Below are 23,700 nucleotides of genomic sequence, written 5' to 3'. Positions count from 1 at the left end.
ACTGAACTGATTCCCCATCCCCCAAATCTGCGCCAGCGGACTGGGAAGCCCCTGGAACAGATTTGAGGGGACATGCAAAGGAGAGGAGAGCAAGGGGAAGCCCACCCACATGATGTTGGATGGAGCTCTTTCATTGGATGTTCTCTTAAACCACTGAGAGAGCTTTGGCTATTGGGCAGTATAGAAATGTAATAAACTAATAATCATCATTGGGTAGATAAGTAGATCCACCTGCCTTACTTGAAGTGTGCATCATTTGAAAGATAATATAGTTGGGATCCAAAAATCTCCTGTAGATCCACGAGACTGGGCCTGCCTAGTGAGATTTTTTTTAACTTTATTTCAACAGGAGCCCTCCTGCCACACATACAAGATCACAAGCTACTTTTGAAAGTCCCCTCAGTTTCAAAATCAGTTTGCCACGTGGCAAGGGAACCTGTAGCCAAGTGACAGTGTTAATGTCTGTGCCACTTCGGAGCATGCCTACAAGAGGCTAGATGGTTCCACAAAAAAAGAAGTGGAGGGCAGCCTAGGGTACTGAAGAACCCCTGGAAGCATCTGCTCTGGACAGAGCATCACATTCAGCAGCTCCAGACTTTGAGCAGAAGTTGAACCACCAAAGGTTCTGACCAAATTTGGGAATTGGAAAGGACTGAAAAGCAGACTAAAAATAATACAAGTAAATAAAAAAAAACTAAATTAAACTTTAATATTAGGTTGGATACAGAATTTAGCATGCTTGCAGGGAAACCCACTGAAATCAATGGGACTTAAATTAGTCATGACTGAGTTGTCCCACTGATTTCAACAAGTCTATTCTAAACACGGCTAAGCCTGGATGCAGCACATTGTTCTTAATACTGTCCAGAATCCACAGAACTACATTAGATACATGCAAGAGATTGGGTACATACATTGGGATTTTTTTTTCTTAAAAAAAATATTTTGGCTATTTAACAGCAGACCCCCAAACGATATTACAAACTGTTTTTAATAATCCTTTCATTTCAAAACCATTTACCATGTAGTATACGAGGCAGGAGAGACTGCTGTTCAAGAAACACAAGCCCCAACATCTCTTGGGAATGCTGTACAGTTCTTTGGAACCTGACCACTACATTTTAAAGTTGTACAAATGCATGAAGAAGTGCACTCATGCAAGGGGAGAGGGCAGTTTAAAGAATCACAGGGGTCAAACATCTGCCTTCTTAGAGGATTTCAAAGAACTAACATGTTCTGCAGTTATCCAGTGATTCCCACCAATAAGTAGTACATTATATCAACTAGGAAGCTTTTCATGTTTCAAAACCTCATTGATAATAGGGAAAAGGCCACACAGCTTTTCAATGATTCAGCCTACTAATCTGTATATAGAAAAGGAATTTCATTACACACATTATCAAAAACCAGATAATCAAAACATCCTTTTTACAAGTACCAGAAAGGATTCTCCTGAACAGTTTCAACTACTGTACCTTGCAATTTGGTGTTATTTTCATCAGCTTTGCAAAGCTTCAAAAGGGGTGCTGAATAATGCTCGAGCATTTGGACATCACTGGAGGACTGAACCACCAGCAGAACAAGAATGCAGGCATAATTATAGGCAACGGACTTCTTTGACTTGGAATCGCTGAAACAGAGATTTTTCTTAAAATTGCAACACTTACAAGTCTACTTACAAACTTCATTGGATTTTGATTTACATAATTACTTTGTACAGAGGAGAATAAAAAAAAGTTCTTACTACAAGTGGGAGACATATTTTCAAGTCCATCAAATTGACTATTTACATAGTCCTTACACCTTTAGATACACCACTTTTCATTATCCCCTTTAAATTTTCAGAACTCAAAGAGAAAAGTGAATTACATTAACCAGAATAAAGCAATAACCCACAAGAGGGATAAAGAGCAGCACTGCTCTGAACTCAGTGCATAGATCTTATAACTCCTGCCACAGGCAAACATTCGCCTCCATAGCACAACCTACAGCTATGAAACCCCTCTATCTGATTGTCAATTTAGCTTTTTATCTACAATAAGGATGAGGTACCTGTGGACCTTTAGATGTTGATGGACTCCAACTCCCATCAGTCCTAGACAGCATGACCAATGGTGAGGCATGATGGGACATGTAGCCCAATATCTGGAGGACCAAAGATTCCCCAACCCTGATTCACAACATATTGCTCTGGAACAACAATGTACAAGAGTGTGATTCAGAACTACTCACCTAAAATACCCTCTATATCCCAATTCATCTACTTATCAATACACATTTTATACAAACTGCCTAACATTAAAACCAGGAGGAAAACAAATATGTTAAATGCAATACTTAAAAAATGAAATTGCGTTCACACAATCCAAACCTGAGCACAACTAAGATTAGAACGCTTCCCTTTAGACTTCTTTTCAGAAGCCTATTACATGAACTTTGGAAGAAATTTCTGGATCACTCTTTCAGCCTCAACAAATGGGCTTTCTGCGAATTATTTTCAACAGGTATGTGACAAGACAAAAAAAATGTATTGCAGGTATAGCAACACTGTTTGCTAACCAGATTCACACCAGCATGAGATATACCATGAAAGAACACAAAGCACAAAAGTCAGGCTTAGCTCTTCCGGTTTGCCCAGATTTCCATGACATGCAATATCGACCTTTTGTTGTCCACAATATGCAGGCAACTTGAACATTTCCACACTGATGGAAATGCAAAAGGTAAGATGAGGAGGAAGCACAATGCACTTACACTACCTGTTCCCCTTGCCATCGCTGTAATGTCCCAGTCGGTATACAGTCTTGTTTTAAAATATTTGGTTTCACCACTGTTGTTTCACATCATCTATGGTTTCATATTTCAGATGAAATAGCAGATTCATATGCTGCTGATCTACTGTTTTCAAACCCTGTCATATTAAGCCTGTTCATTTCAGAGGCTGGGGGCAGGAGGGCTTAATCTCTTCAAGAGTCGTAAGGATTTCCTTTCTTCTCAGTAGCAATTGCACCCAAATCACTAGACTGACTGGGAAGAACAGGAGACTACCCCATGGCCCAACTACAGAGACGTACACACTCTATGCTGGGGAATGAGTTTTTGCCATCCCATAAATGGGAAAACCTAGCTCATTCCTTCAAAAGAAAAACTCTATAAAGAAGAGAAAAGGAGAAGGGATGAGAAGCTGGATTCTATACCATGGCATGCTTCGTTCCGTTATAGGGAACAATTAAGCATTTGCAAACCCACCCTGACTTGAAACATCCATTTTAAAGCAGAAATCCTAAAATTAAGACAACAGAAATGAGAGAGTTACCCTAATGCCTCTTTGGAATAGAACTCCATTAAAGTAATAAGACTCTGGAGATTCTTCTCAAGGCTGAAGACATGGGCAACAGCAGCTCTTCCTACAGGGTTGAAAGTGATCAAGTAAAGGTTATGAAGTGTTCCCAGGAGATCTGAATGGTCAGTTTCATCCGTGGTTGTGCAGCGCTGGAAGTGGCAGAAGAGTTCCGAAATGCACTGAAGCGTCTGCGTCGAATGCAGAAGCCACAGGGGAAACGCTTCATCACTTGCACCATCTGTCTGGAGACCTTCCTCTTGATCAGGATCGGAAAACTGGCAAAAGGCTCGAACCAGCAAATTTGTGGCTTCGTACTCAGAGAGGAAAAAAAGGAGACCTTTCTGTGACTGCGCCAAGAACCTTAGTATATCCCTGGCAGCCTGAAGAACCCCAGGGTGCACATTTGTAACTGGGTTTGACAACAGCAATGTGAGGGATTCCAAGAAATGGTGGTTATGAAGATACCTAGATAAATGCAAAGAGAAGTATGCATAATTTCATTCGATAATATAGTTTATCAGCAGGATCCCCCCTCTCCCGATTTGTGATTGCTAGTTTACATGCAGTGGGCTACAAAAAAAAGAGACTACTCTGTGTTCACATTACAAGTCACCATTGTGATTCTGCACAGAGGACCAAATCCCACCAATACAAGAAAGCATTAACAACGCACACAAAAAGAAACACTAACAATCTAATTCTGGAATTTAAGCTTCACTTAACTAGTGATCGTTTTTATGTTCTTCTCTTTATTTACAAAAATAACTATGTATCACTACTATACCAACAGACAACAACACAGAAGTGACAAAGAGGCAGCTAAAATCTTCCAAGGCAAGGAAGTAGGGGAGGGATTTTCAGGTGATAGGATAAGGGCAATTCAGAGGCCTGTAGGAGAGAGAGAAGATAAGATGAGGCTGGAGTGGCTCAGAAAAGACTGTGTCACAGAACCGGATCCTAAAAAGGGTCTGATTTGCCATATTTGTGTTCTGTTCTTCTAGGGAACTCAGGGTGTCCTACAGCTACCCCATTTTATCACTGCAACTCTGCAAGCAAGGGGGGCTAGCCTGAGAAAGTGTGACTTGCCCTTGGCCACTCAGTAAGCTTTAACTGTGAGTGGGAATTTGAATCCATAGCTTCGCAGTCCAAGCTCAGCTTTGTTATCCTCCACCCTACTGACTTAAAGGAAGGAAGAGAGTGAAGTGACTTGATGAAGAGAGAGGAGACGGCTAAAAAAAGTTATGAGACAGCATGACAGAAGACACAGAGATGGAAATGAGAGGAAGAGACCAGTTGAAACATCTCCAACATTAAAACACAACCATGTCCCTTCTTAAACAACGTACACCACGTGTGTTACAAGCACACATGCCAACAATTGGGATGGGGAAGGAACAAATGAACTGGCAACCGTTCAGAACATATTAAACACAGCGAAAGCCACTTACCTGAAGAGGACTGGGAAAGGATCATCCCTTTCTGGGGGTCCTGTAATACGTGCTGTTGTTGGAAAAGATTTCACAGGAGGCTGGATCATTGTATGAGGGGCAGTCTCCATCAAATGCAAAATTTCATCCAAAAGGTTAATGAGCTTCTCCACTTCTCCTTCACTCATATTGGAGGACTCCAAAAGGTTGTCCATATCCATTGGGGCCTCCACATCATTTTCATATTCCTGGCTCCCTCTCTCGAGTCCAGCATCCGGATCTTGCTCAGGCTCAGAATGATTAGGAAGGGACGGAGGATTTTCCGATAACTGGTCAGCAAACTTTTTGACCTCAGACAAAATCTCATAGAAGTGGCATTTCTGTAGAACTGCAGACCCGGCAGTGACTACTCTTACAGTCTGATCCAGCAAGATAAGTTCCAGTAGTCGCTGATAACCACTTTTTTCATGTGCCTCTAAGCCACTCCTCAAAAAAATCTCCATTCCTTCTGTCATGCTAATTACACTATCCAAAGCTTTGAATGCATTAAGTTTAAGAGAAGAAGAGACATGATCCGCAAAGAGCAGTTCAAATAAAGAACTGACTACTCCTGCTTGCAGGAGTCCTGCTATTCCTTGAGTTCCACATTCTGCCAAGGAGGAGACAAGTTTGGTCCCAGCTTTAAGCTGACGGACATTCAAAGCAATGGGCTGTCTCAGGGCTACCTGCAAGTTTAAAGATTGCATCGTCCAGTCAACCAACTGGCTTATATAATCCTGATTTGTGTCCTTTAACTGCAAATAGCTCAGTCCTTTCACTATTAAACTTGGAATTTCTTCCAAAGCAGTGACCCACTTTGCACCTCTCTCCTCCTGATATAATTCAAGGAGTTCAGTTAATTTAACAGAGGCCTCAACTGCCCCCAAATTTTCCTTGTCTGGATCTTGATCTCTCATTTTAGCAACTTCCATCTCAAAAGTGGTCTTGTAGGGACAGCCAAAGTACAGAAGTGGTCCAAGCTCCCTATCAAAAGGATCATAAGTCACAGGTGGCACTCTGGCTAGATCCTCAGCAGTGTACTCTATGTCAAAGCTTGGATACTTAAATGTCTCACGTTCTAAGTCAGCAATTCCATCTTCGTCACTTGAAATCTGCTCATAACCATCATCCCCTGAAATGAAGTTTTAAAATGACCTTGTTGAATACATTCAACTATATTCAAACAATGTGCAGCCATGTATTAGCAAGTGATTAGACAAAAAAAATTAAGCACCCCCTTCTCTTTTGTTCACATATGGGAGCTCCAGTAATAAATAACTGCATCCTTAACTTTTTGCAGGATCTTTCACCAACAGTCAACAACAGACCCATTGAAAGAGAAAGGTGCAAAAGCACCAAAACACCATTAAGGTCCAAAATTGCTTGAAATCTGTATCTAGCAGCTAGGTCTTTTTTCAATTTACTCTAGAGTAGGCACAGGGCTCCCCAATCTGGAGTGGGACCCTAATATGGGGATTGTAGGGGCACTTTTAAGGTCTGGATCAGGATCCTTGTCTTAAAAAAAAATTAAGATGTCACTGTTATATACAGATTTAAAGTAATATCTTTTTTGGCCTAAAGAGTCTTTCCACACAAGGATTCTTAACCTGGGGTTCTAGCCATCTTTCTTCAGACAAGACAACAGCCTAGATTCCTGAAAGACCGCACTCATGGGAGCAAGCCTCACAGTGAGACTTACTTCCAAGTAAACATGGTCAGAATTGGGCTTCAGATGTCCAAAGACAAAACACAGACAAGTTGTTTGGCTAGCAATGCTCTCTCAGGCTCAATGAAAACCCAAGCAACTACCAAAAAAGCCCCACCCGGTAGGATCACATAGGCACAAGTGCACATTAACGTGCAGAGATGGACCCAAAGAAAGGGAAAACATTCCAGAAATAATTTTGCCTTCCTGACCCACAACCAGTCGCAGTTCTAATAACAGTGTGTTCTTCTGGGTACCCTGAGGACCCCTGCCACCCCCCACTGCTCCACTACTGATTTCTTGATCACCTTGCTCTCTATCTGTCTTTCCAGCACAGTGGCAGGATGAGTGCTGCCACCCTCATCACTCTGCAAGCTCAGGGATCTGGCACGGTGCTACTTTATTTTGTGAACTGTGCATGCACCCCAAACATGCGTACACAGATTGTATTATAGCGGCAGCTGGTAGGCAAGGCAAGATGGCTGATTTCCTGGAGAGAGCCCTGGGGAAATGATCCCTGACAGGATTAAAGGCTCTGCAGCCACATTCTCTCTTCTGTATAGAGGAGGGACCCAACTCCAACAGTTTGTAATGGGCATCGCTGAGGAATGCCCAGGTTGTGATGAGGCAGTCACAGATCCAACATGTGTGACCAGCTTGGTCAGTGAGAGAAGAGGCAGGAAGGAAGTGGACAAAAACTGTACAGCTGCGTGGGAGCTGGCCCAGAACAGGTCAGCAAATCAGAACCACATTCCCTTCGTAGAGTATTTTATTGTTTATTGTTTTATTGTTGAATCAGCTGGAGAGGGGCAGTTCTACCCACTAACAAGGAACCTCTGGCCAACAGGGTCCTTGGCTGGAGGGTGGACTTGGCCCCCTCTCTAGCTGACCTTTTCCTTTCCTATGTAACCCAATGGAGTAATTCATCAATAGAAGTACATAGGGAGGAAAAAAGCCCCTCCCTGCTGAAAATCAGCTGGAGAGGCGCCAAGTCCACCCATACCCACCCCACCAATGTATTTTATTTATTTAAAAAATGTCTTGGCCGCCTTTCAGGACAGAAGCCCTCCCAAGGCTGCTCACCGTAAGAAAATACATAAAAACAGTTAAAATACTAAAAGCAATAAAAGCATACACACAATAAAAGAGCAATGCAAGCAACAATAAAAGCCGACAATAAAACCAACAACAGCAGCAGCCATATCAAGAGAAGAGAAGGACCTTTGGGGCAACAGCCTCCTTGGCAGGGGGTGGACTTCACCCCCTCTCCAGCAGATTTGCAACAGGGGGGCTTTTTCCTTCCCCATGTAAACCAATGGAGCCATTTTAAGAGGAGGAAGAGTGCAGGGAGAGCTAGCACCAGCCCAACCACTGCAGAAGTCTTCAGATACCGGCACAATGTGGTGCCAATGTGTTTTTATTATTTATGGTGTGGCAGTAATTTTTCTTAACAACATTTCTAGTCTGCTACCAAAATCCATTTTTTAAGAAAAGAAAAAAATGATCAGCTTGACTCTCTGCGGCCAAAATTGATTATTTTAAAAAAGGATATTTTTCTCACAGTAGCCATATTCATTTTTTAAGAAGTATTTGATTGTGTGTACCTTTAAAAAAACATTTGTGAGCCAATGATTTGCAATCTGTTTTGTAGGAATCAATGCCGTGTTTTGATTGGTATCTGTAATTAAGCTGGTACCAGTTCCTATGGAACTGAGTGTGTATAATTGCTCAAAAAGAGGTCTGTAAGAAAAATGCACCAGTAGAAATGAATGGCTCCATGGGAATGGTTTACTTCATAGTCAAAACCTATTCCCTGTGGAGGAATTGAAAGCACCTTTACACGTGGCTGCTGTGATGTAGTCCAAGCATTGATTCATGTGTGAAATATAGATAAACTGCTTGCTGGCTTCTACTCTTACCATTCACACTGAAGTATTAAAAGTTAGTAGATGCATAAGGGATATGTTCTTTGTTGAGCTTGGCTGACATGTAAGGAATTGCATTCAGGTAGTCAAATAAGATGCACACAAGTTCTCCTGTCTATCCTAGAGATGGAGATTAGTTTTCAAGCAAATTTTTCTCTTTGTGTCTCTGAGTGTTTCACTTGGATGGGCTTGAGTAAGTTTTGGTACATAAGAGCTGTGATTGTTAGAAAAGAAAGCTTAAACATTGAACGCTTTGGTTACCTTGCTTCTCTCCTTATTAATTTTATGTAAGAATAGTCCACAGATAGGAAGAGTCAAATTAGCAAAACCAGAGACTCTGGTGGAATGGCTTTAGAAGCTCCCGCAGCAACTGTATGTAACTTAAACTTATTTACAGTGCAGTGCTATGCATGTCTACTCAGAAGTAAACCTCATTGAATTAAACAGGGCTTACTCTCAGGTATGTGTGTATATGCAGCCTCATTTGCTTTTATTCAGCAGGGCTGCATATTTGATTTTATTCAGGCAGGGTGCCTTTCTTATTTGCTTTTATTTGGGGCTGGGGATCTTCCTGTTTTATTGCTGTGTTAAGGGTAATTTAAAGCCATTTATGTTGCTAGGGGGATCATTATATTTTTTCAAAGCCCCTTTGTGCTCTTTGGTGGCCTTCCCCCCACAAGCCATTTTGTGCTGATTGGTGGGAGCTGTAGTCCAGAACATCTACCACCACTCTTTTTAAAACTGCTTGGAGTGGCAATGGTGGTATTTCTTTTCCTTTTAAAAAATCTGGTTGCAGTTGGCTGTGGGGTGGGTGGATTTTTGTTGCAGTTAGAACTTGCAGCCATGCTTACACCTGAGTAATCCAATCCTTCTGGCTTCAGAATAGGCATTTATAAGATGGATTTATTTGCAGTAAGTGTACTGCTTCATGAGGTTGCTTCTGTGAAGGTTTGGAGAAGGGCTTATGTAAAGAAATGTATGTTTGGATGCTCAGAACCCAATGGGCACGCTTGTCAACATTTTGGATGCTTTTGTGTGCAGATCTGAGGTTATTATCTCTGTGTCTCCTTTTGCAATGGGTTGCTCCTGGGATAGTCCAAAGGCTATTTTTCTGTGTGGCTTTGGGAATATCATCATCATCATCTTGTGTGGCTGTGGGCACTCATGTAGTTTCTGTCAAGTGATGGAATTTGGATGCTGTACAATTGCTTGCTGCTGGAGCATGATAACGTGGGCCGAAAGGAATGTTTTCTGGTGTAGTTCTATGGGTCAGAAACATCACCCAGCCCTTTGCCTCTCGTGACCTGTCCTCTGCCCCACCAGCCACCACTGCCTACAATCCGGGCAGCCCTCAAAAGGATGGGGCAAACAACCTTTATTGCAGTGACTGAGCAGCAGTGAACTGGCTTACTTATTAGGCCAATCAACATGCATAGCTGTTGTCTGCCATTTGTTTGGATAGAGTTTTGTTTTGTTTTGAGAGCTAGATGAATATTGCTGTGCTTTAGTGGAACAGCGGAAGAACATTTTAAAAAATTAACATTTTAAAAATGAAAAGGATGAAATGGTGCAGCCCTGAAGATAATCTGTGTCTCATTACAAAATGTCATTACAGGCACTAACTAGCCCCTACAGAATCACATTCTATATAGCACTCACAAGAGGATGGGGTGCACAAAGGGATCTTTGCACAGCAACAGAACACTGGAGGTTAAGCAAAGGAAAAATTAAGATATCCTTTCAAGAAGTACCATCTTGAGTAAAATCACCCCAAACTCTCACAAATGATGCAAAATTTATATGCCACTTCCTCTCTTGCAAAAATGAACTCAGTCTTTTGACCCTTCCCCAAAAGTTAATTGTCAAAGCTTCCACAGCATTTTAAAAACTGTATTATCTTTTCTCATTGTTCATTCAAGTGCTTGGGCTCCTGACAATTGCTTCCTAAATTCCAGTCTCAACTGTATGCTCATCACCAGTTCACTGTTAGCATCAAGTGAAAACATGCATGTGTGAACTGGCCATCATAGGCTAAGCAACACAGAAGTTTCACAAAGTCAAAAAGAATGTTTTTCAATAGGAACAGCACACACATTCAGGTGAGTGTCAAGTGCTGAGTAATCAAGTGATGAGTGACATGTAGGCACATGTGAAACGGCACACCAATAATTTCAGTGTTTGCCTACCTTCACCTTCCTCCTCTTCTTCGCCATCATCTTCCTCCTCTTCCTCCTCTTCCTCCTCCTCCTCCTCTTCCTCCTCCTCGTCCTCCTCCTCCTCCGGAATACTCTCTACTGTTTGACCATCATCATCTTCCTCCTCCTCCTCCTCCTCCTCCTCCTCAACATCCACCCCCTCTTCATCCTCCTCAACTTCTTCTGGCTGGTCTTCTTCCACTTCTGCTTCATCAGAATATGGACCCTCTTGATGAACAGATGTCCGATCAGGTGAAATGGGCTCAAAGTAATCCTCTCTGTGGTCAACATCATCATCTTTTTCTCCAACCACTGAAAAGAATGTCATTAACCGCAAGACAATGCATTAAGCATTTATTGTAGAAAATTCTAGTTTTAAAAATATAGAGAAAGCCTCCTACGAGAAAAGTTAATTAAGCAATGCTGCTATATGATTTAAAGTTCTGTTAAAAGAATTCTGTAGACTTTACATACAATTTCAACCCACCTCCAGATGCTAATTATATGCCCTTTTGGAACAGAAATCCGGGGGGGGTATTTTTAAAACATTCAAAAGCCACCCTCAGCCACTGAGCTAGGGTAAGCTAAGCATTTTCATAAGTTAATAAATGGTTGCTTTGGTTCTGCAGTCCTAAGGCAGTCAAAGTTTTTGTCTTAGTGGGCTAGTGCAGATATTTGCCAATCCTTCCATACAGAGTAGCTTGGGAGACGTATCGTGTTGCATCTCCTGGTACAGCTGCCACTTCCCAGCAGCAATTCAGTAGTGCCTGAAACACACCACTCATGAAACATTCAGATGCAACTCCTTGGCCAAGAAGCTCAAGGTGGTGTACACAGTTCTCTTTCTCCCCCACCCCCTATGTTTCCTCACATAGTGATGTAGGTCAGTCTGGTTCAAGGTCCCCCAGTAAGCTTCAGGTCAAGCAGAAATTTGAGGCCATCTCTCTGAAACGCTTTCCCCCCACCTTCACTTTTCTGGGTTTTTTTTTTTTTTAAGAAGCTAAATAAGCCAGTATCAGTGCCATGAAGATCAGGGTTCCAATACATCTACTGAATGCCAAAGAGATAGGATGAGGAAAATACCCACGACAACCTCCAGAACTGCATTGTTCAGCAAAAAAATTGTAAATGGTGTTGTTTTCACGCCTAAAATAATTTGTGTGTACAATACACCTAAAGATGTTAACGAATCAGTGTTTGAAAACACATGTATGAGGAAACTGAATTAGAGGCAACTCTTTGCTGAGCGTACACTTGTGGCAAAACCCTGTTTTCACACTGTATAACGTGTGAAGCATTCCATGGATCCCCACATTCCACCCTGACACACTGCTGCTGCACGACAGATTTCAATTCACATGGTATAGATGTAAGGATGTTCAAGGTGACCTCATTTTAAAACTGAACATAAACTCATTACTAGACATCAAGCCACTAGAGCTCCAGAAAAAACACTGCATGAAAGAATAAATCTGACGTGTGTGTGTGTAACAAAAAAGGAAACAGCACACACATATGTAACAAAAAAGGAAACAGAATCTCTCGCATAGGTACCTGACACAGGCATTGGCTCGTCTTCATCATCGTCAGGAGGAGGGGGGCCTGGTGGAGTCCTTGGTCCTCTAGGCGGTGGTCGTGGAGGACTGCCATTAAACTGATCTTCTTTCTCTCCATCAGCTGTAAAAAAAAATAATGGTTTTACACAAAGAAAGGGGTTGGGTGTTTTTAAAATATCACAACTACAAAGGAAACAAGAGACCAAACTGTTTTTAAAATTCCATTTGGTTTACAAAGTAGTGGGGGGGCTGGGGGGGGCTGAAGCAAGAGCTGCTAAAAAACTGCCTCCAGTGCACGCATTATAATTTCTGCTGTTACATCAAATGGAGTTTAAAACTGGGAAATTGATGAAAGGGAAATATTTGGGAGGAGGTGGCGGACTTTGATGCAAGTGCTGTACACATGAATGTATAGATTAGAGACAAAAACTCCTGATGAAAAAAGTAGTGAAAGGCAAATATTTAGAGGTAAATGATTTGACTTCTATAGGGGAAAAATCACTTTTGTAACTTGAAGAGTTTTTAAAAAAAAGAAAATTAAACTGGATTAATTTTTAAATCCTCACCAAGTTTCGGAGTTCTTTTCAACGTAGTTTGTTGCTGAGGAGGGGGGGGTGGCGGGGGTGGCGGCGGCGGAGGAGAGTCCCTATCATGACTTACTAGTCTATCTACAGAGCCATATATTGCCAGCGTCAAGCAGTTGTACCAGCCCCTTAGAACTAACCCGTCTGTGTTGACCTGGTTTTGAAAGAAAAGACAGAATTTAAAACAATCCAAAGGAAACCAATACTTTGTGCAGCTATACTACAATCTCGGTATCAATACCCATCTGCAACAGAGTACGACATCAGTGCTGTTGTAGTTAGATTTCATATGGCTTACCAGCTAAAAAGAGAGATAAAGGCATTTTGTAAATGATTGAGACACATACATCCGTAGCAGTTTCAAGAGCCTCTGCTTTTATTTTAAAAGCTTCTAGCTACAGAGATATGCCTGAAAAATATGAACTCTGCGCCAGGAATTTTTTCTGAAAACGAAATACCCCATAAGGCTGTTATATGGACAAAGAACAGCTGGAATTTGAAAGAAGGCTCAGCTACTTTACCAATGAAAGGCAAGGTTCACTATTACTTACTCATTCAGTTGTATCATTTATGCTAAGCTTCATCTATAGATGAATAAAAGCCCTTTAGAAACACTTGGTTTGGTTAGAAGAAACATGCCACGAGGAGAAATGGCATCTTGGCAGTAGGCTCTGCTCGTCAACCCACGCATATTCATTTAAACATCTGAAGAGATTCTACACGCATCGACTCTCTTCTGACATCTGAATGAACATTCGTAAGTCAGGAATGACGACTGTCAGCACAACGGTGCTCTTCCCTCCACTCCACTCCAGGAACATTGGTTCTACCCAAAAATGTTTGGAAAGGGCTTCAGATGGTGCGCATTCCACCCTTCCGATGGTGTGCATTCCACCCTGCATCATGACTCTCCCTACACCCTTTCTTAGAGGACACTTTATAGAAAGTATGAGTCACCCTTCAGTATATGCTCCCAGAGTGGCTTAGAATAAAAATAATAAACAATAATATAATAAACACAGGTACATCAGCATCACAATTCAATAAGCCAGGTGAACCATAAAACCACCATTAAAACCAGCTATTCAACATACTGGAATGCCTGGAGAATTTTTAAAGAAGTCTTTGCCCAGGCAAAAGCTAGAGTGGGCACCAAGCAAGTTTCTCTGAGACAGGCACTCCAGATGTGAGCCACCATAACTGAGAAGGTCCTTGATCCTCACTTCAGATGGGAGCGGGACTCAGAGGAGGTCTCCAATGGATGCCGTAAGGTCCAGGCAGGCTGATGTGGTATGAGGTGGTCTTTCAGGTTGCCAAGCCCCAAGCTGTTTAGGCTTTATAGGTAACAGCTAGCATGTTTGTGTTGTGCCTGGAAACAGACTGACAACCAGTATAGCCATTTAAGAACTAATAAGAAATGTTCTCTACAGTCGGGCCCGGTTAGTAACCTAGCAGCTGCATCGTGCACAAACTAAAGTTCCTGAGAAGACATCAAAAGGAGCCCCGTGTAAAAGACATTGCAACAGTCCAGTGAAGAGGTTGCCAACACATGGGTAACTGTGGCCAGATTCTGTCCAAGGGGGGTCATTAAAAGACATGTCATTAAAGTAGAAAAGGGTCAACATCAGAATTTATCTGATCATCAGGGTCAAAATGATAATTACCTTTGCATTGGGCCTGAAAATAATTGAAGAATTCTCATCGTACTCCAGGCTGTTTTAAACAGAACAGAAACATATGTTGATGTTAAAGGAACAAGAATTTGTACTGGCATCCTGTGTTAGCCAGTCTCACAATGGGACCTTCTTCAAAGCATTGTTCTTAGGATTACGATAGCAATTACCTGTTTATTTTTACACCAAAGAGCAGAACAGAGGGACTCCATGCCTGCATTCTTCTTTACTTTTTGTAGACTGTTTTCATTATAAGCATGTCACATGGGAACTGGCACCTTGATCCCATGGTTCAGCTTCCACCAGGGCAGCACAAGCGCTGCCGCAAAAGAATTTTGCAGCAGCGCTTCCTGCTGCATTCCTGCTGCAGCGCTTCCATTCCTGACAAGTGGGGCAGTATCAGATGACTTTTCTTGATTCCACCCACAGCCTCATTTTTACTTGTTGGTAAGCAGAATCTGCACCAGCCTCTATGGCTCCTACAGCCTTATGCCATGCAAGAGGCCTAGAGAGGATCCCTCCCTGCCCCAACCAGCCCTTCAGCCCTCTTACACCTGTGGTGAGGCTAGAATCAGACATCTATAAGGCAATGTGCTAATGTAGCAGGCTTATGGACAACAGGGACATAAGACATCATTTTCAGCTCACAGCAGGGTTACACAATATTTCACTAACAAGACTGCCAAGCTTACACACTCTGGCAACAAGCTGACAGAAAGCACAAAAACAGCCACCCCAAAACTGCACCATTTCCTACCAGTTAAAGCTGATCGAATGTTATCTAATGCTCAAATGTTTGGCAAACTCTCCTGAACACTTAGGGTCAGACACAATGCAGATACAATGCTGGGAAGTTTGGGAGGAGGCCATGGTAATCAGGTGCTCCCTCCTTCAGCTTCTCCCCTTTCCGTAGTTAGTTCCCATGCTGGCCTAAGCCCTGAAGTGTTACATTGGCCTCGACACAGTTAACACTTAACAAGGCTTCCACTTTAACCAGGCTAGTTAAAACTGGCTAGCAAATTTGTGGAGAAGGAATCTGGTTAGTGTTGATCACAACATCAGGGTCAATGCAATCGTTACTACTGGAAAAAACTTGCTTTGAAGAAAAGAGGGGCTTGGGAAAGAAGTGTACAATCCCACAGCCTGCTCCTAATTTCTCAGCTGCAGTTACCCAATATTACATCCACATCAGCCTTTAACAATACTAAAATACAGTACAATCCACCAGAAAATATGAAGACCTAGGATTCCCAGATCCTTCCCAACATGGGCCTCTCTTCCCTGAAAGCAGTGACTTGGAGAAAGTTCCACTCTTGCACTGCCCTATTGGAGTTCAATTCATTCTGATGCACATTCTGTGACCAACATCAGGAGCCATTTAGCTTATGCTCAGCATCTTAATATTGTTACAGAATGGTACAGTTACACAGACTTTGGCACTGTGGTGGTGGAGAGGCAGCCACAGAATCCCTGGTTATAGCAAATTCACTGCCATGCACTATCCTCTCAAGTAAATCAGAACCTCTTCTCAGGGTAGAACTGATGTCTGTTATCTGTAGACTGTACAATTTACAGCTTTGGAGCTAAGTAATCGGCAGTATTTAAGAATTTTTTTTATACATGCTTACCTTCCCAGCCTGTCAAAAACAGGGGCACTTGGCTTGCTGACATTGTTGAAAAACAGGTCTAACTGAAATGTGTGAGGGGATGTCTCACTGGGAAAAGAGCCAAAGTAAAAAAAGATATTTTAGAGAAACCTGATAAACAAGATAGTCAAGCCTTGAGATACCAATTTTTATACAAACTATCTGCAAGGATAGAAAGCTCCCAATTTTTTTTTAAAAATGTGCTCAACTTTTAAATTACAAAGCTACAACTCTTTATGTTCCGGCTTGCATGCAACAACAACCCGTGGTTTGTGACTATTGTGAATGTACATTGCTCCCACTGCTAGCAGGAGTGGTTAAATAATCCAGGGACATTCCATCCCTGCGTTGTTTAGCATTGCATATAAAACCAGACCTCTGGCCAGAGAAACAACCCTAAAATAAACCATGGGTTCTTTTTCTGAGATACTGGAGGAAAGACAGGTCTGGTTTCAGATGCAATGCTAAACAACCCAAGGACAGAGCAGTCTTGGGTTGTTTAGCCACTCCCACACAAAGTGGAAGTGGTCAGGCAGAGTACACCAGCTCGCTACTGCATTTGCAACAACTAGGTCGGTGTTGCATGCGAACTGAACCTAGAAGCCTTTTCATTAAAGTAAGGTATCCATTTTTGTCAGATTCTCTCATACAGCATTAATAACAGGATTTCAAATACATACATTTACACAAATATAAGACCCAACAAAAACAATTACAGATATTTATTTCTATACCAATTCAAACTTTCAATATTAAATCAAATCCAATAAAAGGCCACTGTACATTTACAAAAGTCTCTTATGCCTTTCTTCTTTAAATCTATCAATTTCCCAGACTTTGGGCAACATGCAAGAGTGTTACAAGCCCATCCTAAATTATAGAATTTTATGAGTATGCCATTTCGTGTAGCTGAGATTAGGCACAAGTGTGTCCATACACAGTCCTCAAAGTCCCCAAATAGAGGCGTGGGGACCAGAACAACCCAATGAGTACCCAATGCACAGTGGGCATGGACTGCTGGAGGGAAAAAAATAGGAAAACTGGGGGCGGGCAGGCAGGTGTGGTGGGGGGGAGAGGCAGGGAGGAGAAAATGGAATGAAGTGCCTTGAACCCTCAACAGAAGCACTCCACACAGCAACACTCTGTTGCAAGGTCCCACTTTTGTCTCCATATTTTGATACAGCACAGAATTAACAAACATTTATTAAACATGCTTGGATGCAAGAGGCCTAGCACTAGTAAAAGCCACTTCCACTGATGTGAAAGTGTGCCCCTGATTTCCACCGAACCCTGCCCTCCACAACTGCAGCTTCCTTCACCACACTGCATGCCATTCCAAAGGGTCCCCCAACCCTTGGAAATAGCTTTTGGGTGGGGTGCAAGAGGCTGCTGCAAGGAGGAAGGTGTGGGAAAGCACCATTCCTACCTCCCTTTCCTAGCTTGTCCTAACCATAGTTTGTCGTGATATTCTGAGCATGGAGCACAGGGCCGTTCCGCACTGCCTGCGAGGCAGTGCGGGAGGGGGGAAGGTCGGTTCTCAAGGAACTGACCTGAGAGCACGGGCTCTGAGGTCGGTTCCTGGAAACCGACATATCCTATGGCCATCTAGCCACCGACTCACAGCCATAGGATTGCTCCCTAAATAAGTAAACTTTGGAATGGCATGCAGTGTGGTGAAGGAAGCTGCAGTTGTGGAAAGCAGGGTTTGGTGGAAAACAGGGGCACACTTTCACATCAGTGGAAGTGGCTTTTACTAGTGCTAGGCCTCTTGCATCCAAGCATGTTTAATAAATGTTTGTTAATTCTGTGCTGTATCAAAATATGGAGACAAAAGTGGGACCTTGCAACAGAATGTTGCTGTGTGGAGTGCTTCTGGCTATGTCTCTTGTGTTGATCCACAAACAGATCTCTCAAAATTCTCTCATGTCATTCTAAGCTGTGGAGCAGGCTGAAGCAGCACCAGTATATTCTAGTAGATAGTGCTGGATGGATCTAGGAGACCCGAGTTCAAAATCTCTCCATGATGGACTTGCTGTTAATCTCTCTCATACTCAGTTCCCCATTTTTACAATGGGAGTAACAGCCTACCCCACATGGGTAGTGGAGAACAGGAAAAGGCACTGCAAATTTAAAATGCTGTACAAACCTGCACTAGTGTGTAACTTGTTTTAGCATTTTGCACTTACCCATAAGCTCTATTTTCAGGTAAGTTAGAATGAGCTCTTACTCCCGGAGGGATGACACGCACTTCATTGATGTAAACCACGCATGGAAAGCGAACCACGTCTACGTTAGTACTTTGCTAAAAAATAAAATAAAAATAAAAAGCAAACAAAATTATGAAGGTTGAAAAAAAATTTTTGTTTGGCTTCAAGAGTTCATAAGCGCTCTGAAATCTCCCTGAAAGAAAAATGCATGGCACGCAGCCCAGAAATTGTCTAAAAGGCAAGCAATGGTACTACAGCTGTATCGACCCATTTTTCATGACATGTGCCACCCACACCCTTACCATTTGCAGTGGGCAAGACCGTGAAAAAATGGCATTCAGCCATCGAGCACAGCATTTGAAGAGTACACTACAATTTCATTTTTGTCTTTTTAAAGGCTGCCCATCTCCTGTGATAAACATGTTAATACTGTGTATCATATACTCTGATACACTTGTTTCTACATACAGACAGCCTTTCAGTTGAGCTGATGCTACGTCATGGAATATTCACAAACATTGTAATTACTATGGGAAGGGCCAGTCATAACAATAATGAACAGTATACCAGATGTTAGGGAATCAGTGTTCTATATGGCTTTGGGGGGGGTGGAGGGAAAAATCACACTAGGGGCAGGAAGCACTACATTCTGTTAACAGGTACGGGAAGGTGAAGAGGCAGGTTGAGGTAAAGAGAGAGAAGAGGGACCAGGACAGTTGGTTTGAACAAAGTGATTCAAGGAACAGGGTTGCAGGGTGTCAAGCAAAGAAAAAAACAGCAGAAAGGGTCGAGTGGAGAAAACCTAACAGTTGGTCAAAACAGGGGAAAAGCTGTATGTGATAGCATGAAACAGGAGGGAAGGCACAAAGACTGTGATCACAGGTGCCTGAATATCACACACTGACTCAGTGATCTATCAGCTTTTTATTTAATACATTACTCAATGGCCATAGCATACAGATTTAAAATAACATAGCTACACATTATATAATTCAAAAAGTGCAAATAAATGTTACCGGAGGGAGTAAACTACCAAATCAAAAGGAATACAACCTTTCACTACTACCACCAGATCCTTAGGCTGCAATCTTAAAAACACTTAGGGCATAATCCATAGGACAGTAAGCCCCTGAACTCGGAGGCTTATGATCATCCTATGCAGGGCAGGAGGAGTAGCAGAGGCGATCTTCGCTTCCCCATCCTCCCACCCTGCATTTTTTGCTAGACAGGCTTTTTTGCCCATCTAGCAAAGGAGTCTCAGAGGGAGGGAGGGAGGGAGGGAGGGGGAGGGAGGGAGGGAGGGTGGCAGCGGCTCAGGATAGCTCGTACCCTGTCCTCTCCAATTTCCTCCCCTCCTACTGAAACACGCCCTTTTCCCTCTCTCCAAGGTCGATTTTCCAACCTCGCAAGCCAGCCAGGATGGTTCTTTCTGCACCAGCTGAAGGGGTCAGGGGATCAGTTCTATGGCTCCCCCTTGCAAGCTCGGAGCACTGTCTCTGACCTTGGAAGGAAACTCTGAACAATCCTATGGCCCCTCAGACCCTATCTAGGGGCCATAGGCTTGCTCCCTCCCTTGACTAGAGTGGGATTTACTTCTGAGGAAACACACACAGGATTGCACTGTTAATGCAAATTGAGCCCAACTCAGAAATAGTACTGTTTTACAGGATTTCAATAAAATATTAATTTTATTTTATGCTCAATAAAGAATCTCAGTCCCAATGGTTATCAAACAAATTGCTTTAATACACCAAAAGGTAAGTAATCCATAAGAATGAAATAAAAAGGCCTGCACAACTTCTGTAGTTTTATTTTTGTAGTGTTTTATATATTTACTGTTTTTGTTGTTTTATTGTTCACCACCTAGGATTTTTTCTTGAAGGGCAGCACAGACGTTTTCCAAACTAATAAATGTGTGCGATCCATCAAGCCAAGCACAGCCTACCAGTGACTTACTGATCTTCCTCTTTTCCTGCCTGCCTGAAACTTACTGTTACGTTTTATTGGTGTTACCTGCTGTGAGCACCATTTGGTGGAAAAGCAGGATACACATTTAACAAATAAATCAATAATAAACTGAACAGGGAGTGTCATTAAACATCTGGCAGACCACAATGCACAGCAGACAAACTGTGTTCAGCTTGGTGGGTCAAATGTATGCTGGCCTACACTATAAGTATAACCTGCTCCAGAACTGCAAGTAAGCTCTGATGCACACCTGATGGCACAACATAAGCAATTCAAATGGAAGGGGCAGCCCTTCCAAGGGACAGACGGCTTTGAGGGCATTTTTTTCAGTTGGGGTTTCTCCAAAGATGTCCATAAGAAATTGCTAGATCAAGCCATTATTTATAAGCAAGAGCACAGTTTGATTACTTAGCAGCAAGCTTCATGTTATTTAGGCAGGGTTACAGCCAGGACCCCCTGCACAAGTTTTGCTGTACATCTTGACACCTCTTCTCTCTCATGAAGTTCTTCTACTCCCAACTTATTTTTTAAAGTGCCTTGCTATTCCCACATAAGATATGCCCAACAGAATTTCCATACTACTTTGGCAGATTAAAGAAATAGTTCAAGTAAGGGACCTCCCTGCTGAGGAACACAAGAGGGGATACCCAACAGACTAAACATCTTGTAGCAAAATATTGGAGTGATTTAATGTTATTGTTGCTATTTATAAGCATGTTCTGGATAACTTTTACCCTATCCCTGTTCTAACGAACTTGCATTGTACAATCATGCACATCAAGTCAGACTTTTCTTTTTTCAAAGAAGAAAACTAATATTCTTGGGTATAACTTTCTGAAAGAATGCAGACTTATTTGCTTTGAAGATCTCACTTTAACAGACATCTTTCATTGGATTTTCACAGATCTGATAGCATAACCCATCTAATTAATACTTCCCTATAAGCATATGAGTACATGCGGCAAGCAATAGAACTCTTCATACACTCGAGTACACGCATGTCTTAATGGCTAAATGTTAAATGCCATTGCATAGTATAATCACAGCATTATCACACTGGCATGATTAAGTGCACTAAAATCCAAACAAATGGTCATAACATGGGTCACTTGGCATGCATACCCTACAGAAAATAAATAGCCATGCTTAAGTGTACGAGGAGTGCAAAAGAATACATTTACAAATGATTTATATGGTTTTCATTTGAATTATGGCCAACCAAATTCTACAGATTAATTCTACTGCTTGTGTGGCTGGCTGCAACTACACAAGCAGTGATGTATCATCACTGCAAGTGTTAACTCCAACCCACCTGTATGACAATAGGTGCCGCAGATTTGCGCAAGTACAAATGCTTCACACGGGACCTCTCACTGAGCCACATAGTTGACCCTCCCTTGCATATTTATGCTGCTGGCAGATTAGGGCAGGCAATGGCAAAAGGCACCAGCTGCATCCTATGGTTCACAACCATCTCACCACTTGGCCTAGAACTTTATAGGTTAGTTAACCTTCTAGCACAGGAAGGATGTGTTAGACCCCCATACAAAGACCGCACCGGTAGGGGGGGATCAGAAGCTTGCTGAACATGCGTAATCGGCTCTATTTGTACAGCAAGGTACAAATGAAGATTATACAACTATAACATGCAAGTTAATATCTCAGAATACTCAGAAAGCAAATAATACCCAACTCTGATAGCTTTATGTGCAACAGTTTCTAACCTTTTCTCTTATCAATAACACTCATCTATCAGACATTTCTCTCATCTTTCTGCTATAACATACAAAAGGGATGAGAAGGATGGCTTCTCCTTACCTGTTCTATCATTGTCGCTACCTACATAAACATTAATACAAACGTAGGATTATTTTATCCCAACAAAGCATTATCATCGCTTATAGAGCTAATCGTTACCCATACTGTAGTCATTACAAACTACCAGCAGGTAGTAGATACTCCTGATTAAATACTGGCGAACACTTCAGCGCACTTCGCAAAGGGGGAAAAAAAATCCATATGGACTTGAGCACGCTCCAAGAGAGAGCGCAGGACAGGAAGGCCTGGCGTGCTATGGTCCATGGGGTCACGAAGAGCCGGACACGACTGAACAACAAATACTGCTGGACGCCTGGAAACTTTACCAAGGCATCAAGGAATTCGAAGTATTATTTCCACATCTGTCTGTACTTGGGTGCGAACGTACGTATGCACCACACAGAGCCTCCTTCTTAAAAAACGGGGCGAGTCCAGACTATAATCGCCCTTTGGTGACCACGGTTTCCTTTGTGGGGATACGGAGAGAAAGCGCTTCTAGCCCCGCCCTGAGACTTGCGCACGACATTAACCCCCGACCCGGGGGCAGAAAGACGGACACCCCGCTCTCCCGTCCTTCTGAAATGCCAGCCGAGAAAGAAGGGAAGGCCTTCGCAGGCCTCGTTACCTCCGTGCTCTGGTGTTTGAAAGTGTCTAAAAACAAAAGCTCCGTTGTTGTGTCCGCCGCCATCTTGCGTCGGCGGAAGCACCTGGCCTGAGAACACGAGCACTTCCGGAGGCGAGGAGGGGCTCTCCGCGCGCCTCCCTCGCCGCGAGGCCCTGCCGTGGTTCCTCGTTCTGCGGAGGCTGGCTTGAAAGAGCGCCACGTGGCTGCACTCTGGAGGAGCGAAGCGAGGGAAAGTAGCAAATGACCGGGGGAGGGGAGGAATTGGGGGTGCAATACTATGGGGGAAATTCAGCGTGAGTCCTACTTGGAGTAGTCTCATTGAAATGAACGGGACCCAAGTTAGCCATGAACAGCTTCAGTCCCATTCATTTCAATGAGTCTACTCTAAGCAGGACTTACGTTGCATTTTACCCTATGCATCCTTGCTTGGGAGTAAGCCCCTTTTAACAGCGTGGGTTACTTCCGAGTACACCTGCATGAGATCGAGTCCCTACGCTCGGGAGTAACCCCCATTGAAATAGTGCGGGTTACTTCCGAGTAAGCCTGGTGGGCTCGGCCTGCACTCGTACGCGGACTTTGTTGGGGAGTAAGACCCCCCCTGGATAGCGAGACTGTCTTCCAAGCAAACCTGCGTAAGATCGGGCTGCTAGGCACGCGTACTTAGGAGTAAGCCCTGCTGGGACAATGAGATGTGTTTCTGAGTAAATACGCGTAGGATCAAGCTGAAAAGCGCTCGCTTTCTTTAAAGCCGCTGCAGCCCTCGAAATGGGTTCATGTTGGCAATAGCGGGAGCACCACGTCGCACAGAAACGCTCACCTGGTGGTTATTGTTTACCGGGTTGTGAATGCGACGAACGTTTGTTTACTGTCTGTTCTCGCCAGGGACGGTGGACTGGCTGCCTTTTGCTGTCGCTCCGGCCTGCCGCCGTGGGTTTGACCCATGTGGCCCTGAAGACGGTGTATTATTACAGCCCGATCCTACGCAGAGC

At 43.0% G+C, this 23,700-nt stretch overlaps 1 protein-coding gene across 2 annotated transcripts in view; it reads right to left on the bottom strand.

Moving 5' to 3' along the window:
• VIRMA (vir like m6A methyltransferase associated) overlaps positions 1 to 22,806 on the bottom strand; it is a 46,256-nt gene extending 23,450 nt beyond the window's left edge. The window contains exons 1-11 of one of the 2 annotated variants that reach the window (XM_084849112.1): positions 22,712 to 22,806; positions 18,280 to 18,395; positions 16,076 to 16,162; positions 14,439 to 14,487; positions 12,757 to 12,928; positions 12,189 to 12,311; positions 10,626 to 10,946; positions 4,792 to 5,941; positions 3,317 to 3,808; positions 2,053 to 2,190; positions 1,476 to 1,630 (exon numbers count right to left, since the gene is read on the bottom strand). In XM_084849112.1, the coding sequence (XP_084705238.1) occupies positions 1,476 to 1,630; positions 2,053 to 2,190; positions 3,317 to 3,808; positions 4,792 to 5,941; positions 10,626 to 10,946; positions 12,189 to 12,311; positions 12,757 to 12,928; positions 14,439 to 14,487; positions 16,076 to 16,162; positions 18,280 to 18,395; positions 22,712 to 22,774 (2,866 nt within the window). In that variant the 5' untranslated portion in view covers positions 22,775 to 22,806. The remainder of the gene's footprint in view (positions 1 to 1,475; positions 1,631 to 2,052; positions 2,191 to 3,316; positions 3,809 to 4,791; positions 5,942 to 10,625; positions 10,947 to 12,188; positions 12,312 to 12,756; positions 12,929 to 14,438; positions 14,488 to 16,075; positions 16,163 to 18,279; positions 18,396 to 22,711) is intronic. The other variant, XM_084849113.1, reaches the window with a different exon arrangement.
• Positions 22,807 to 23,700: the final 894 nt, after the last annotated feature.

The sequence above is a fragment of the Heloderma suspectum genome, chromosome 4 (genome assembly GCF_057233095.1).
Source record: "Heloderma suspectum isolate Gila_16-S chromosome 4, 16-S_ref, whole genome shotgun sequence".
NCBI lineage: Eukaryota > Metazoa > Chordata > Lepidosauria > Squamata > Helodermatidae > Heloderma > Heloderma suspectum.
The sequence above is the reverse complement of the archived record's forward strand: the minus strand, read 5'-3'. Positions and strand labels throughout refer to the sequence as shown.